General features: G+C 45.1%; 1 protein-coding gene across 1 annotated transcript in view; it reads left to right on the top strand.

Annotated features, from left to right (window-relative positions):
• LOC138300190 (prostate stem cell antigen-like) overlaps nt 1-10,591 on the top strand; it is a 115,964-nt gene extending 105,373 nt beyond the window's left edge. Inside the window, exon 3 of the mRNA XM_069239184.1 lies at nt 9,675-10,591. Coding sequence (XP_069095285.1) covers nt 9,675-9,874 — 200 coding nt within the window. The 3' untranslated portion in view covers nt 9,875-10,591. The remainder of the gene's footprint in view (nt 1-9,674) is intronic.
• The last annotated feature ends 6,411 nt before the right edge of the window (nt 10,592-17,002 follow it).

Genomic DNA, 17,002 nt, shown 5'->3' with positions numbered 1-17,002 from the left:
ATTTTTACCAATTTACATTGGCTTACTGGAACACCCTTATAATCCCCTAGTATATGGTACTGAGGTACCCAGGGTATTGGGGTTCCAGGAGATCCCTATGGGCTGCAGCATTTCTTTTGCCACCCATAGGGAGCTCTGACAATTCTTACACAGGCCTGCCACTGCAGCCTGAGTGAAATAACGTCCACGTTATTTCACAGCCATTTTACACTGCACTTAAGTAACTTATAAGTCACCTATATGTCTAACCTTTACCTGGTAAAGGTTAGGTGCAAAGTTACTTAGTGTGAGGGCACCCTGGCACTAGCCAAGGTGCCCCCACATTGTTCAGAGCCAATTCACTGAACTTTGTGAGTGCGGGGACACCATTACACGCGTGCACTACATATAGGTCACTACCTATATGTAGCTTCACCATGGTAACTCCGAATATGGCCATGTAACATGTCTATGATCATGGAATTGCCCCCTCTATGCCATCCTGGCATTGTTGGTACAATTCCATGATCCCAGTGGTCTGTAGCACAGACCCTGGTACTGCCAGACTGCCCTTCCTGGGGTTTCTCTGCAGCTGCTGCTGCTGCCAACCCCTCAGACAGGCATCTGCCCTCCTGGGGTCCAGCCAGGCCTGGCCCAGGATGGCAGAACAAAGAACTTCCTCTGAGAGAGGGTGTGACACCCTCTCCCTTTGGAAAATGGTGTGAAGGCAGGGGAGGAGTAGCCTCCCCCAGCCTCTGGAAATGCTTTGTTGGGCACAGAGGTGCCCAATTCTGCATAAGCCAGTCTACACCGGTTCAGGGACCCCTTAGCCCCTGCTCTGGCGCGAAACTGGACAAAGGAAAGGGGAGTGACCACTCCCCTGACCTGCACCTCCCCTGGGAGGTGTCCAGAGCTCCTCCAGTGTGCTCCAGACCTCTGCCATCTTGGAAACAGAGGTGCTGCTGGCACACTGGACTGCTCTGAGTGGCCAGTGCCACCAGGTGACGTCAGAGACTCCTTGTGATAGGCTCCTTCAGGTGTTAGTAGCCTTTCCTCTCTCCTAGGTAGCCAAACCCTCTTTTCTGGCTATTTAGGGTCTCTGTCTCTGGGGAAACTTTAGATAACGAATGCATGAGCTCAGCCGAGTTCCTCTGCATCTCCCTCTTCACCTTCTGATAAGGAATCGACCGCTGACCGCGCTGGAAGCCTGCAAACCTGCAACATAGTAGCAAAGACGACTACTGCAACTCTGTAACGCTGATCCTGCCGCCTTCTCGACTGTTTTCCTGCTTGTGCATGCTGTGGGGGTAGTCTGCCTCCTCTCTGCACCAGAAGCTCCGAAGAAATCTCCCGTGGGTCGACGGAATCTTCCCCCTGCAACCGCAGGCACCAAAAAGCTGCATCTCCGGTCCCTTGGGTCTCCTCTCAGCACGACGAGCGAGGTCCCTCGAATCCAGCGACACCGTCCAAGTGACCCCCACAGTCCAGTGACTCTTCAGCCCAAGTTTGGTGGAGGTAAGTCCTTGCCTCACCTCGCTGGGCTGCATTGCTGGGAACCGCGACTTTGCAAGCTTCTCCGGCCCCTGTGCACTTCCGGCGGAAATCCTGTGTGCACAGCCAAGCCTGGGTCCACGGCACTCTAACCTGCATTGCACGACTTTCTAAGTTGGTCTCCGGCGACGTGGGACTCCTTTGTGCAACTTCGGCGAGCACCGTTTCACGCATCCTTGTAGTGCCTGTTTCTGGCACTTCTCCGGGTGCTACCTGCTTCAGTGAGGGCTCTTTGTCTTGCTCGACGTCCCCTCTCTCTGCAGGTCCAATTTGCGACCTCCTGGTCCCTCCTGGGCCCCAACAGCGTCCAAAAACGCCAAACGCACGATTTGCGTGTAGCAAGGCTTGTTGGCGTCCATCCGGCGGGAAAACACTTCTGCACGACTCTCCAAGGCATGGGGGATCCATCCTCCAAAGGGGAAGTCTCTAGCCCTTGTCGTTCCTGCAGTATTCACAGTTCTTCAGCCTAGTAAGAGCTTCTTTGCACCAACCGCTGGCATTTCTTGGGCATCTGCCCATCTCCGAGCTGCTTGTGACTTTTGGACTTGGTCCCCTTGTTCCACAGGTACCTTCAGACAGGAATCCATCGTTGTTGCATTGCTGATTTGTGTTTTCCTTGCATTTTTCCTCTAACACGACTATTTTGTCCTTAGGGGAACTTTGGTGCACTTTGCACTCACTTTTCAGGGTCTTGGGGAGGGTTATTTTTCTAACTCTCACTATTTTCTAATAGTCCCAGCGACCCTCTACAAGGTCACATAGGTTTGGGGTCCATTCGTGGTTCGCATTCCACTTTTGGAGTATATGGTTTGTGTTGCCCCTATCTCTATGTTTCCCCATTGCATCCTATTGTAACTATACATGGTTTGCACTGTTTTCTAAGACTATACTGCATATTTTTGCTATTGTGTATATATATCTTGTGTATATTTCCTATCCTCTCACTGAGGGTACACTCTAAGATACTTTGGCATATTGTCATAAAAATAAAGTACCTTTATTTTTAGTATAACTGTGTATTGTGTTTTCTTATGATATTGTGCATATGACACTAGGTGGTACTGTAGTAGCTTCACACGTCTCCTAGTTCAGCCTGAGCTGCTTTGCTAAGCTACCATTATCTATCAGCCTAAGCTGCTAGACACCCTATACACTAATAAGGGATAACTGGGCCTGGTGCAAGGTGCAAGTACCCCTTGGTACTCACTACAAGCCAGTCCAGCCTCCTACAATTTGTATATATTAAATGTTGATATTATTTTTATGCAGGAAACCTGGGCTGTTTCGGAACTGGTTCTTGATGGGTATACTAGTTTTAGTAACTTTCCCACCCCCTCATCCTCAGGTCGTGCTAAAGGGAGTTTGGTGACGTGGTACAAGATTAACATTGAGTACCACGTCCTACGAATAGTAACAGATTCAGGTGGGATGCAGGCATTTGAAGTGAGTTGGAGCAGCAAGTTAAGAATTTTTATGATAAACTAATATAATGATGATTTCATGTTTACTAACAATATCCCCTTTTATGACCTCTCTTTAGTTATTAGCTCTTTGGCTGTTATAGCTCAGGCGAAAGGTGGGCCTTTTAATATACTCCTGGCAGGGGATTGTAATGCTAAACTGGGAGACACATCTTTACTAGTGGACTCCCCTTTTGATCCCATTAGTTACAAAGTGGAACAAATGGGACTGAATTCAAAGGGGTGGCACTTACAAACCTTCCTTTTGGCACATGACTTGGTTAGACCTATATTTAGCTCAGTTACCATGGTGGCACCGACCTTAACAGGGCAGGGCTGTAGCTATACTAATGACTATGTATTCGTCTCTCGAAACCTTTTAGACCTGACTTATGGGATAGAAGTGATCCCATCAGTCTTTAGTGATCACAACCCCCTGGCTCTACACCTCAAAGCACCCTCCCAAATAGGGCTGAGAGAGTCTGGGCCCCCTACATCTTGACAAACTTCTGTAGTGGTTCCAATTTTTAAAAAGGGCAATATTTTGGATCCTAGGTGTTATCGCCCAATCTCGCTGCTTGACTCCTCTTCAAAATTAATGGGGCGGGTGGTGTTGGAACGCTTGATTCTATCTCAAGTCCAATACGGGTTTAGGAAAGGTCTGGGCACTATTGAACAGTGCCTTTACCTCTACCTCCTCAAGGCCAAGTATAAATATGTGAAGGGTGGGTCCATTCACTTGGCCTTCATGGACTTGTCGAGCGCGTTTGACTGCGTCAATAGGAAAAAGCTCTGGGCAATTTTAACGTACATGGGTCTTGATGGTGGTTTAGTAGATCTCCCTAGACTCCTCCACCAGGGGCAGAGGACAAAAGTAAGGTATGAGCTGAATGGTGAGACCACCTCTCTTTTTGGTGCCAGTTGGGGTGTACGCCAGGGATGTGTTCTCGCCCCTATTTTATTTCTCCTATATAATAACGATCTAGAGAAAACCTTGGCCTCCACAGGAGCAGATAACGCTATCCCAGCTCTATTATACGCGGATGATGCAGTCTTACTGGCGAGGATAGCAAATGGGCTCAAACAGCTAGTCTCCTTCAGTTCATGAAAAACTTGGACCCCGAAACCAACTGTTCAAAGACATTTGTAATGATCTGTGGCCCTAAAAATGCTAAGACAGGCCATATGCACATAGGAGGACATATCCCGATAAAAGTAAGCTCCTTTCCACACTTGGGGTTAGAATTTGGTGAAGCATGTGGCTGACGCCCCTGCCTGAAAAATAGGGTCTCACGTTTTTTGCGCACAGTAGGCATTACCTACTCCTTAGCCGCTAATATAGGGAGGAAGCCGGTTGCCCCCATACTTGAAGTCGTTAAGAGAAAATGTTTGCCAGCTGTGATCTATGGTATGAGACTGTGTGGCTATAAAGATGTTGGGAGCCTTCAGGTAGATGAAAATCGATTTTGTCGCCGGCTGCTGGGCACTCCGCCTTCCGCACCACATTTCTCTTCACCAGGAATTGGGTCTTGAATACTTACAAGACAGAGATAGTGTTGCTCTGCTGGAGTTAGGGTGCGCGATCTGGCTTAATAAGGAAGTCGTCCTCAATCAGCTGATTATTAAGTACTGTCTCGCTAGTGATCTTGCCTGCTCAATCCCATGGTTGAAATACATTAAGAGCTCTCTGACGACGTGGGCTGCCTGCATCTGTTCGAGAATCTACATCTTATTACCAAAAACGATAAATTGTGGGTTTTTTATCACTTTCTTGAGCTTAGACAGGCGGCCCGAGAGACAAACGAAGTGGGTAAGGCAACTGTTAAGGATTACTGTATGACTCCAATGTCCAAGGGCCCCCATATATTGTTTGTCCATAATGCATATCAGCGAATGCTGTTAACCTGCTTTAGATTGGGGTCTCTTCATTGGATGCTGTCCTTTTCTCAAAGAAAGTTTTCCTTTAGTGTTATTTGCACCTGTCCTTGTGATAAGCACTCACTACAAAAGCTGTTGCACTTTGTGTTTTTATGTAAGTGTTGTGAGCCCTTTACAAAATTGTACTTGGTACCGCTGTTACAAAAATAAAACTTCACCAACTGTAGGGTTTTCTGGCTCTTCCCTCGCCAGTTAAATAATTATGATGTATGCTGCTCAGTGGGCCACTTCCTGAAAGGAGTGGTGGCCTGGCGTAAGAAGATGCTGTTTTCATTTTTTACAATAACAAAATAAGGTATTTTGTTTTTGGGGGGGAGGCTTTGGTTGTTTTTTATGGATAATGTTTTGTATATTTTAAATGTTTTTATACTTTGTATTGTATGTGACTCTTTTATGATATATTTATTTGATTGAATAAAGACTATTGATTCATACTTCAGAAGTATATAACTCTGTAGGTTGAGAAACTTTAGGTACGCATGTCAAAAAATCACAAGCCAAAACAAAATATAATCAGAGGGTTCTTCTAAAGAGAAAGTGCTGAAACTAAGAAGATGCAAAAGCTAACCAGCAATCATGCATTAGATCTTCTCCACAGCAGGAGTCCAGTATGGACAGATACAAGTAGGGGGGCTGTGAAAAAATTGAAAAGCCAGAGAGGTATCAATATTCTAATAGCCATTCCTCCTGCTCTTTTTAGTACTCTAGGAAGAGCAGAGGGACCGAAAAGAGAGGATGGACTGAGCATCCCAGAAAAGTTGCACATGCCTGAGAAATAAGACAGCCAGCACACAATGTTAAGGTTAGTGAAAAGAAAGAGAAAAGTTCACACTTAAAAGCATATTTTACCCAAATCCCCAATTCACTGGTAAAGTGACAAAATTATTAGATCTAGCATAATGCTGCATGCACACTGGTCAACTGCAAATCAGACATTTGACAACTTTTAACTTTATTAGTTTTTATCTACATGGAATGCATTAGTGTAATTGATATTTTACTATTTCCATACAATACACAGGCGGTCATTCTGACCGCGGCGGGCGGCGGTCGCCGCCCGCCATGCGGTTACCGCTGAATGACCGCACCGCGGTCAAAAGACCGCGGCGGTCATTCCAACTTTCCCGCTGGGCCAGTGGCATGGGCAGTGCAGGGGCCCCCAGGGGCCCCACGGCACCCGTTCCCGCCATCCTGGTTCTGGCGGTGGACACCGCCAGAAACAGGCTGGCGGGAAGGGGGTCGGAATCCCCATGGCGGTGCTGCAAGCAGCGCCGCCATGGCGGATTCCCTGGGCCAGGGGAAAACCGGCGGGAAACCGCCGGTTCCCCTTTTCTGACCGCGGCTTTACCGCCGCGGTCAGAATAGCCCAGGAAGCACCGCCAGCCTGTTGGCGGTGCTTCCGCCGCCCTCCGCCATGGCGGTCATGGACCGCCAGGGGTCAGAATGACCCCCACAGTATTTAACCGCCTTCCTGTTTGGGGGATTTCAGTAGATCTATAAGAAACTGCCTCATGGTTAGTCAAATAGCCCTAGGCTTTTTACAGCACTAATTTAAGAGATCTTACAAGAAGGTCTACAGGTGTCATTATACATTCATGACATTTACATCATATATGATTTAACAGCACTTCTGGATAGGATGCACAGAACAGTAAGCCTTCTAGCCTAACACAGGTATAAAAAACTTTTCAAACAAAATCTAAGATTGCTAATTTTATTGTGATTTTCCTTGGATATGAATTATTCAGTAAAGGTAAAGAACTGGCAGCAGACATCCTGCATAAGTATTCTAATTTACAACCCCCAAATACACTGAGGAAGTTGAAAGCCTTGACGAAGTTTCTGAACTTTGGAAAATTATACTTGCCACATTATGTAGAGCGGATTAAGCCATCTACATTTGAATTATTAACTCCTTCATTTTCGGAAAACAAACTGGGCGAAAACACACTCTGCAATCTTCTAAGACGACAAACAGCCATGTTTCTCTGTAAAATATTTTGAAATTAAAACCATGGGCTGAATCATGTTGAATTGTGAAATAGTAATAAGAGATGACACTGACTCATTCTGAACACTTTGGTGGAGAGGAGGCAGTAGAGTAGGAGCTGCAAACATGTTGAACAGGATCAAATAGGTCACCAGGGCTATCCCCAGGTATAAAAAACCCTTACAAAGGAACTTCTTATATTTAATATTTTTTACTTGACAGCATGAAAGAATGAGGTCATTAATCCACCATTCTCATGGCAAAGTGAGACACCCGTGCCTTGTGTACGAATATCGCTCCATGAACTAAACTTAGCACATAAAGGGAGACTGAGGGAACAAGGACAGTTCTGACATTTAGGGAAGCTAGAATGTATGATGTGACTTGAGGATTGCTGTCAGTTTAAACAGCCTCTTACCTACCTCTATAAGCTGTGAAAGTGGTCCAGGAAATTACATGTTTAAAGATATTTGGTTCAGCTGAGCAATTTTATTTTTCATGCAGTAATCCTTTTATTTTAACTATTTGCTGGTTTTAAGTAAAATAATATAGCTAAAATAAAAGCTGATCTGTTGGCAAACTAAGGATCATGAAAGATCAGTTTAGTATATCAGAAATCAACAGGGAAGAAAATTGTACATAAAAAATGTTGTGTTACTTTCTGGGCACTAAGTTCACCGAATGTGGCTTTGAAAAATCACTGAAGTTGTAATACTCTAACATGGTCAGTGTATTCATGTAGACTAGTGTGCTTTTACCTCAATTAACCACGCCTCTTACAGCCTCCACCCTATAGACAAATGTGGACATTGGATATTTAGCTCTTAAGAACTAGAAGTATACTTAAAATACGCTTAGTAAGAGCTGTGTTAGTGAAAATTTAGCAAAAGAATAAAAGGGCTATTTTGGGCTAGTACTTTGTCTAGTTCGGGCTGCAAAAGGGATTTAAAATGGGACAACAAAGGCCATATTTGTGGGATTTTTTACAAAACGTTTTTTCAGGAAGTCACCTTAAAAAAAAATGCAGGCTGCACTCAACACAGAGGGGGTCATTCTGACCCTGGCGGCCGGTGGCCGCCAGGGCCACCGACCACGGGAGCACCGCCAACAGGCTGGCGGTGCTCTCACGAGCATTCTGACCGCGGCGGTTCTGCCGCGGTCAGAAGCGGCAAGTCGGCGGGCTCCCGCCGACTTACCGCTGCTCGGGGGAATCCTTCATGGCCATGAGGATTCTGACAGCCCCTACCGCCATCCTGTTCATGGCGGGAAAGCCGCCATGAACAGGATGGCGGTAGGGGGTGCCGCGGGGCCCCTGGGGGCCCCTGCTGTGCCCATGCCAATGGCATGGGCACAGCAGGGGCCCCCGTAAGAGGGCCCCAAAAAGTATTTCAGTGTCTGCCTTGCAGACACTGAAATACGCGACGGGTGCAACTGCACCCGTCGCACCCCTGCAACTACGCCGGCTCAATTCTGAGCCGGCGTCCTCGTTGCAGGGGCATTTCCTCTGGGCCGGCGGGCGCTCTCTTGGAGAGCGCCCGCCGGCCCAGAGGAAATGTCTGAATGGCCGCCGCGGTCTTTTGACCGCGGTGCGGTCATTTGGCGGCGGTACTATGGCGGACGGCCTCCGCCGTCCGCCATAGTAAGAATCACCCCCAGAATGTCTTCCCGTTCACATATAGGCCCATATTCAAAAGAAAACGACGGAACGCGACGCTGTGCCAAAATTGGCAGCGCCTCGCTCTGTCATTTTCACAACGCAGGGAGCCCTTTGTTGTCCCCTGCGCTACCGCTAAATTTAGATGCCTAGTGCCAACACAGGCATTCTTGCACCATCGTGAAAGGATGTCTGCATTGAGGGGTTTGATTGTTTATGTGTGCTGATTTGGCACGTCTGTGTGTGCTGCATAATGCAGCACACACAGAAGTGCCAAAGCGTCATTTTTAAATGATTGTTTATGTGCAGGAAGGGGCACCTTGCTGCACATAAATAATCATGTCTGGCATTTTGAGCATTCTGCAGCACACACAGAAAAAGCAAAACACAATGAGGAATAAAAGTATTCCTCCTCGTTGCGTCTTGCTAACGCCACCCACGGGGTGGCATTAGATAATCGCACTGCCTCAGGTCTACGAAATCTCAAGAATCTGAGGCAGCATCAGAATACAATGGGGTTGTTGTGGCACACCCACAGCAACACACATTGCACGCCCCTTCCACGCAATGGGCTGCGTGTGAAGGGGCTGTATTTACAAGGTGGCGTTAAGCCACAAAAAGTTGCTTAACGCCACCTTGTAAGTACGTCACAGGGCATAGCACCACCGGAGCATCACTAATAGTCATGCTCCGGTAGCGACAGGGACTCTTAAAATGCCCCTTAGTATTTTTTCACCCAGTTATCTGAAAAAGTTTATGGGTTCAGAAAATATCTCCCCAGCAGCAAAAACTAAACTTTTTTGAATAAGTCCCAGTCCAGCACACTAATCAAAATGGGTAACATAAAAATGGTTGCAGCATTGTTTGCAGTCGTTGTACCGAAACACAACATAGTAGGCACATTAGACAAAGACTTACACTGCTTGGTAGATTCGTGCATGGTGCAATATCCAATAAGCAAGCCAAGATACAATGGACAAATAAAAAGCTTGACGTGCTTCCTTAAGCTTCACGATTCTTTTAGGCTCTTGTAAATGCCATAGCTCTGAAGAACCTAACAATTGTATACCAAAAATTTCTCACTGACTACTCTGTTTTTCAGATGGTGTCATGAAGTCTTGCTCCTTCAAGTCATTCTGTGACCGGGCTGCAGAAGATGGCGCCAAGGTCCCTGGCGTCAGTGTTCATTGCTGCTTCTCCAACAACTGCAATGCCAAAAGCCTAAGTAGCAGCCAGCGGATCAGTGCCTGCCTTGGCCTGTTCCTCGTTTCTGTGTTGCTGCTGGTCCACCTGCTAATATGAACTGAATATCTAAGTATACAAAATAATTAACCATACTTCAAAAGGGCAGCTTCTTCCATCCACAACTCCAGTCAAATGCCTCAGGATAGACAGTATTATAGTTGCAAGGAATTTGGATACTTTCAACGCTGGCTTTCAACTGTTGCAATTTCAGACTGAGGTTCCCCCCTTGAATAGTCACAATGTGTGACATCTGTGAGAAATCCTCCCCCCTGAGGCAATCAATAAGTTCACTGCATTTCAATGGGAAGGTATTCCGTGTCCTATAGGTAATGATTACTTGTGTTAGTTCGAAAATATAATATGAAATAGTACATCAGCTTTTGAGATCACAAAGGTCCCTTCAGTAGATGTAAAGGGAAGGTGGAAGATCTTTATAGTTCTTACTACAAAGTCCCATCACTGAAGAGTTCAAATGGCAGCTTGTGGATGTCCACAACATATCATTATCAACAATGCGCTCTTTAAATCTTGTTAACTGGCACACTTTCATTTTTGATATTCTGATCTGTTGATAACTGTGACAATGTATGTATTTATTTTTCAATTAGTTTTGTCAAATGGTTAATCTGTAATTAAAGTTTTACTGCTAATTGAGTGGATCACTTGTTTGAAACAGATTAGATTCATTATTTATGTATAAAACTAGGACTATACTACTGCAACAAAATATACCAACTGCACTGTAGACATTTATTAAAGCTATAAGTGACAGTATGTGTAAACGTACCATATAACAGCTGCTTTGCTAATATACTGACATGAAATATAATCCCCACTTTTTATGGAACTTTTTCTCAGGACGGGTTTTCTGGAGCAGGTAATGAAAGGGACCACACACCTTCTTAGAGAGAGAAAGCTCAGGGTTTCTAGCAGTCAGTGTTCAAGATACTGATTCTACAAAATAAGGGTCCCACTTAAAGGCTCACAACTTTCTAGGTACAGACGGCAGAGTTCCCCAAAGTACTCCTGGAGGGAGTGTGTGAGGCGAATCGAAGTACAATGCAGCACAGTTATCGTGATAAAGTATAGAAGTGATGCCAAGGTGATATTCAAAACACTAATAATAAAATCTCAAGTGTCTTAAATAAATCTGCAGTGCAAACCATAATAGAGTCACTTAAGGCATAATTCGACACTGCAGCACCATAATGGTACAATGCACCATGCATTTCACCAGGAGATTGGCGATCTTGTTTCAATGGCTAACAGTTAAAGCAGAAGCTATCCTGTTGGAAATTGCCCTTTTTTCAGGGTTATCCCCAAACGTTTTACTTTCTTCCTCCTATCTTTTTCAGATCTGTTTTGCTGGTTTATTGTCTCTGCGCATTTTACCACTGCAGATCAGTGCTAAAGTGCAAGTGTTCCCTGTGTAAATTGTATTGGTGATTGGTTTATCTATAATTGGCATATTTGATTTACTAGTAAGTCTCAAGTAAAGTGCACTATGTGTGCCCAGGTCTTGTACATAAAATGCTACTAGTGGGCTTGCAGCACTGATAGTGCCACCCACAGGAGTAGCCCTGTAAACATGTCTCAGACCTGCCACTGCAGTGTCTTTGTGTGTAGGCTTGCACTGCCAATTCGACCTGGCAAGAGTACCCACTTGGCAGGCATAAACCATACCTTTTACTTCATGTGAGTCACCTCTAAGGTAGGCCCTAGGTAGCCCCATGGGCACGGTGCAGTGTATTTAAAAGGTAGGACATATACTGGTGTGTTTGACATGTAGCAAAATTGTATGTTTGAAAATGCCACTTTTAGAAAGTGGGCATTTTCTAGCTTAACCATTATGTGCCTCTGCCTGCCTGTGGAAACCACATCTGGGTCAGAGTGACAGTTGGGCTGTTTGTGAAATCCCTCTAGACCAGAGGTCTTCAAACTGGAGGGCGGGCCCCCTTAGGAGCTGTATTGGTCCCAGGGTGGGGGGGGGGGGGCGCCAGGCTCTGGCCAAAGGAAGCATTATAGAGATAACAAGGCTTTGTTTTAATCAGAAGCATGTTATTGCATTTTAAAAAAGGTAACAGTACTTAACTGCAATGTTTAAATAGGTCTAGACATATTTAAACATTGCCATCTTTATAAAATAATTGTGAAGAATTATGAGGGGGGGCAGTGATTTTTATTTTTCAATTGGGGAGGCGCAACATTAAAAGGTTTAGAGACCACTGCTCTAGACAGTGACACAAAGGGAGCTGCGGTGTGTCCTGCATTTCCTTATTCTGGGCTAAAGTGTGGAGGGAGGAGCTGACACCCGCACCTGAAAGGGCTGTGCCTGCCCCACACAATGCAACCTTTAACCTCCTTGTTTGTGTCTGGGGCCAGGCCTGGGCAAGGCAGGATCTTGTGAACAACAGAGACTTTCCTTTGAAGTTTGCCTACTTCAAAGGCAGAAATGAGTATAAGTAGTGGACCCCAAACCCTAGACTTTTAGAACATTTCTGGAACTTCTCCAAGGAGAGGAGTTGAAGAGCTGGAGGAGGAGTACTGTCCCTTTGCTGTGTGTGCTTTGCTGGGTTGGCCTGCAGTTGCTGCTTCTGCCTTAAAGGGGACAAAGAATGGTCTTTGCTGTGTATCTTGCTTGTGAAGTTTCTCCAAGGGCTTGAAGTAGAGCTTGCCTCCTGCTGGAAGTCTCAGGGATATCAAAGACTTCAGATTCATCTGCCTACAGCACTGGGGAACTGTGTGTTTCGTGTTGCAACAGATGAAAAAATATGACAACGCCGACAACAACGCCGCTGCTTGCACTGTGACCTGACTTCACCGCCTAGCTTCGCACCACAACCCTGGTCTCACCGACCCCACCACCTGACGCTGTCATTGAGCCTCTGCTTGTATGGTGCCCGGTGGGCCCACACTCTACATCACCTTGCCCACACTACAGCCTTGGTCTCCCTGATGACGACACTCTACGCTGACACCGTGGTCTGAGGATACCGCTCCTGAGGTACACGAAGCACCTTCCCCTACCACAGCCCTGGTCCCCTGTCGCCAGCGCCGTCAACTCCAGCATCGTAAGCAGATGCCCCTGTCTGCACCGCAACCCGTGGGCATTGAACAGAGCCCGCCACGCGTCGTACCGCCGCTGTGGGGCCTACCACCGACATCACTTCGGCAACAAGGCTGCCTGCACCGGGACTTGGAGACTCCACACGTCCCCGCTTCACATTGCAGCCCTGGTCTCTCTGACTTCACACAACGCTGTCACTGAGCCGCTGCCTGCACTGTGACCTGTGGACACCACATGTCGCATCATCCCACTTCGCACCGCAGCCCTGACGCCATCAACGCCAGAGCTCCTGACTTCATTATCAGTCCAGTGTTCAATCTGCAACTCGTGTGACTTCAAGGGCCCGACAACCTCTGCACCCACCTCCAGAACCACCGCTGACACCAGCGACGTCGCACTTTGGGTCTCATATCGAGGATAACAATGCCCTACAATTTCAAGGTACTGTTTGCAGGTGTTCCCAACACCATAGCTGGCCCGCGACCCCGCGTCGGCCTGAAATGTTGGATACATTGTTCACAACGCCGTGATAGCCCTAGACAGAGCTATCAACTTCAAGGAATTGTATTTTTAAGTTAATTCTTGCAAAAGTTATACCTTTATTACTCTATGTGGATTTTTCTAGTTTTGGTCTTGTTTTACACAGATAAATATTGGCTATTTTTCTAACACTGGTGTGATGTCCTTTTGTAGTGTTTTCACTGTATCACTGTGCGTTTTGTGCAAATGCTTTACACAGTGCTTCTGAGATAAGCCTGACTGCTCGTGTCAAGCTACCAATGGGGTGAGCAGGGGCTATCTGAGCTGGGTATCCCCATTACCCTGACTGGAGTAAGGGTCCCTATTTGGACAGGGTGTAAATTGACTGTTAACTAGAGACCCTATTTCTAACAAATGCATTATATAATAATAACACAATGGCCTTCGGCTAACCATGCTACATAATGTTCGTAATGAGTTATTGTTAGCGAAGCTTGGAAATGCATGAAACCTACATAGTGCAATGGGGAGTTGTAGTCCAAAGAAGTAATGTTCACAAATACACACATTTGGAAATGCTAAAGAGATACTGAAGGATCACAATCTCCTCACCTCAAGAAGGGCAGGGGTGTGGAATTTCTATAGCTCAACACCCAAGACATATTGTTTGGGATCAAGGACAACAAGTTTTTATATTTATTTTGTTTTTAGGACAAGTAGGCCCAACCCCCTGCAGCACAAACCCTTTGACTGCCAGTTTAGAGAGAAATTAACTGTCTGCTGTTGAGTAATATTTGTGTCAATATGTTATGGCTGTTAGAACTTGTATTTATAGTTCATTAGTGTAAAGCCTTTATTATTAGGGTGAGCGCTCTAAGTAAACATTTTAAGGTCACACTGTACTACTGAAAGTGGTTTGAATAAAAAAAAAAGTGTACACAAGTTTGAAAAGTTTAACAATAGGATGCTATGTCTAATGCTCCCAGAATGATCTCTGATTAGATGCAAATATTTGCAGAAGCTTGTAAGCGAGACTGATGATTCTTTGCTTTCAAAATAAAATGTTCAGAAAAAAAGTTTGGATAAGTTACTGTCAAATTTTAGGTACTATTTCTTTGAAGCATCATTTAGTAAAACGTGGTGATGCATGCTAGTAATTCAAAAAATATTCATAATGGAAAATCAGTCTAATCATTTTCAACAAGATTGTGGGAAACAAGAAAATAAACACGCTCTGGCAAAGCCAAGCGATCCAACATGGGGTGTCAGTCTTTTTGGTTTTCTCAATGCCTGTCTTGTTTTGACATGGGTTTTGTAACTCTTTATTATTGTGGGAGTTGTCAGGTGCTCATCACTCTAACAAACATTGGCAAAAAGCATAAAAGGTTTTTTGCTCTCAAAATGTTCCTGGCACTGACCCAAACTACTTTGCTGCTAACATACTCCTTGTGGAAGAGCAGAATGCTATCACTCATAGTAAAGCCAGTCGATCGATAGAGAGAGAAATAGAATTTTAACAAAAACAAAATCTCTTAGTTAACACCGGACGTAATTAGGGGTCCAATTCTTAAAAAAATAGAAGTCACAAAAGTGTACCCATGGTTATGTCTTTGTATCAGTGAGTTTCTTGAAATCACAAGATTTTACAGAAATAGAACTGGAAATTGTACTCCTAGAAAATATTTGTGAGCTGTATTTTAGCACAAACAAATATGCAGATGTAGATTTGCTCATGCACAAATCTACTGAGCGTTTACAAGTTCACTTGTCTCCAACCACATCTTTCCCCAACCCTGAAAGAACTTCTACTTCTGCCCTTGTCAGGAGTTAATTTCCAACCTTTCTCGGTATGGGAAAAGATAAGAGAAGAGCTGGTGAAAATCCTTAAAACATGCAAGTTAGTAGGTCTGCACAGACTCAAATGCATTCCAGGCCTGGAACTATTACTTAATGCTTCCTCGAGCCCCAATATGTAGATTTGCAGAAAGGTGGCAAAATAAGGAAATTTCCATATTAGGGCTTAAAATTGCTAGTATTCAAGCCCTACTGTAGTATTTGCCCTGGCATAATGAGAGCGGCTATTATCAGAGCTCTTACATAATGAGATTGCTGACATAATTTGTTGCCGCACTACATGGCACCAAAGGGACACGTAGATTTTTTTACAGGATCTAAAAAGCAACCTGTCCCATAAACCATGTTTTAAATTCCACACCCCTGGTAAGGTTACTCTGTATCAATGGTAAGAATCAACACCCTTGAAGTTTGTTAACATTTAAAGCACAGAGAATAAAGAAATCACACGGGATCTGTAGTACAAGGAAAGGAAGCAGACAGTGTTTTGGAGTTTGTGTATGTGTATAACATTGGCATGCCAAGAAGGCATGTCAGTATTGTAGTGTTAAGGGTAACAGAGCTCACAAACCTGTTTGCACACTGAGTTTATATCTGACAAGAAATGTCACTGGACCTGGCTGGCTTGCTGGGCATCTGCACACAGCAGGTCAAGAAAAAGTTTTAATAAAATGGATAAAAATAAGACCTATTAGTAGAATGATCATTGAGTGGTTAACATACAGACATAATGTCTCATCTGCACTCATAGAGGTCTACCACTTGGGCAACCTATCTCTATCTCCGGTGAAGGGTCCGAAGGGTTCACAAACGTCGGATGTTGGGGTTTATTTATCAACTGCCCACCTCTGTCACGCAGCGAGGAATAAAATAAGGTGAAGCTCTCTCTGAGGCTATGCAAGACCCTTAGTCTGGCTGTCTCTTTCCATGCAAGATAATGTCAGCAACAGAGCAAACAAGCAGAGCTTCAGCTGTGTCAGAGGATTAGTACAAGATGTAAAAAAACAAGTTATTGGCTTCACACCCCAGAATGCACATTGAGCAACATGGTCCATGGTTTCTTAGTACAACCAAGATTTACTGAGCTGCAGGTCAGCTTCATCTTCTACTTCCTATAGTGGGCAATTCCCCACTGCCACTGTGTCTAGTGCCTCCTTACAGTATCAAAGGTCCAGCCAATCAAGCTGAGTTCGCCATCCCCTCCTCTGGAAGGCAGCAGTCTCTGCCTATATGCATGGGTTCAGTGAGCCCAGTAGGGTGTTCTCAAGCAGCACAACTGCAGTATTCCCTTCAGACGACTTACTTTTCACCACTGGAATTCAATGATGCAAGCAGCCTGCCAGCGAGTTCCACAAACGGTAGCAGTTTTTTTTTTAATAGGTGGGAAGTCTCACTTGCCTACCTTTTTTGTTGCCCTGCCATGAAACTTATATTTCTTTGAGGAAGGGAGACTGACAATATTGGCTATTTTTTGGGGGTGGGCCTCAGTCCAAACAAATGAAGCTGTGCTTGCAATGACTGTCTCCACTACTGACATTTTATTTGTGGTTCCCTCATACCTCTTTTTCATTTTGTATATCCAACCACAGAAGGTGTTTGTCCTAAACACCTATGCAGTGAAGATGAAGGAGGTGAAAGAAAGACCATTGGGGTATAGCTGGTTGTGCCTGATTCCAGCAACAAGTTGGATCATTGCGTGAATCTCCTCATCTAGATACCTCAATCATGGCTTAAGGTAGTAAACACTCTATTGATGGAGTAGATCTGGTATGAACGCAGACACA

The sequence above is a fragment of the Pleurodeles waltl genome, chromosome 6, assembly GCF_031143425.1.
Source record: "Pleurodeles waltl isolate 20211129_DDA chromosome 6, aPleWal1.hap1.20221129, whole genome shotgun sequence".
NCBI classification, from domain to species: Eukaryota; Metazoa; Chordata; class Amphibia; order Caudata; family Salamandridae; genus Pleurodeles; species Pleurodeles waltl.
Note: the sequence above shows the minus strand (reverse complement) of the source record. Positions and strands in the feature narration are given on the sequence as shown.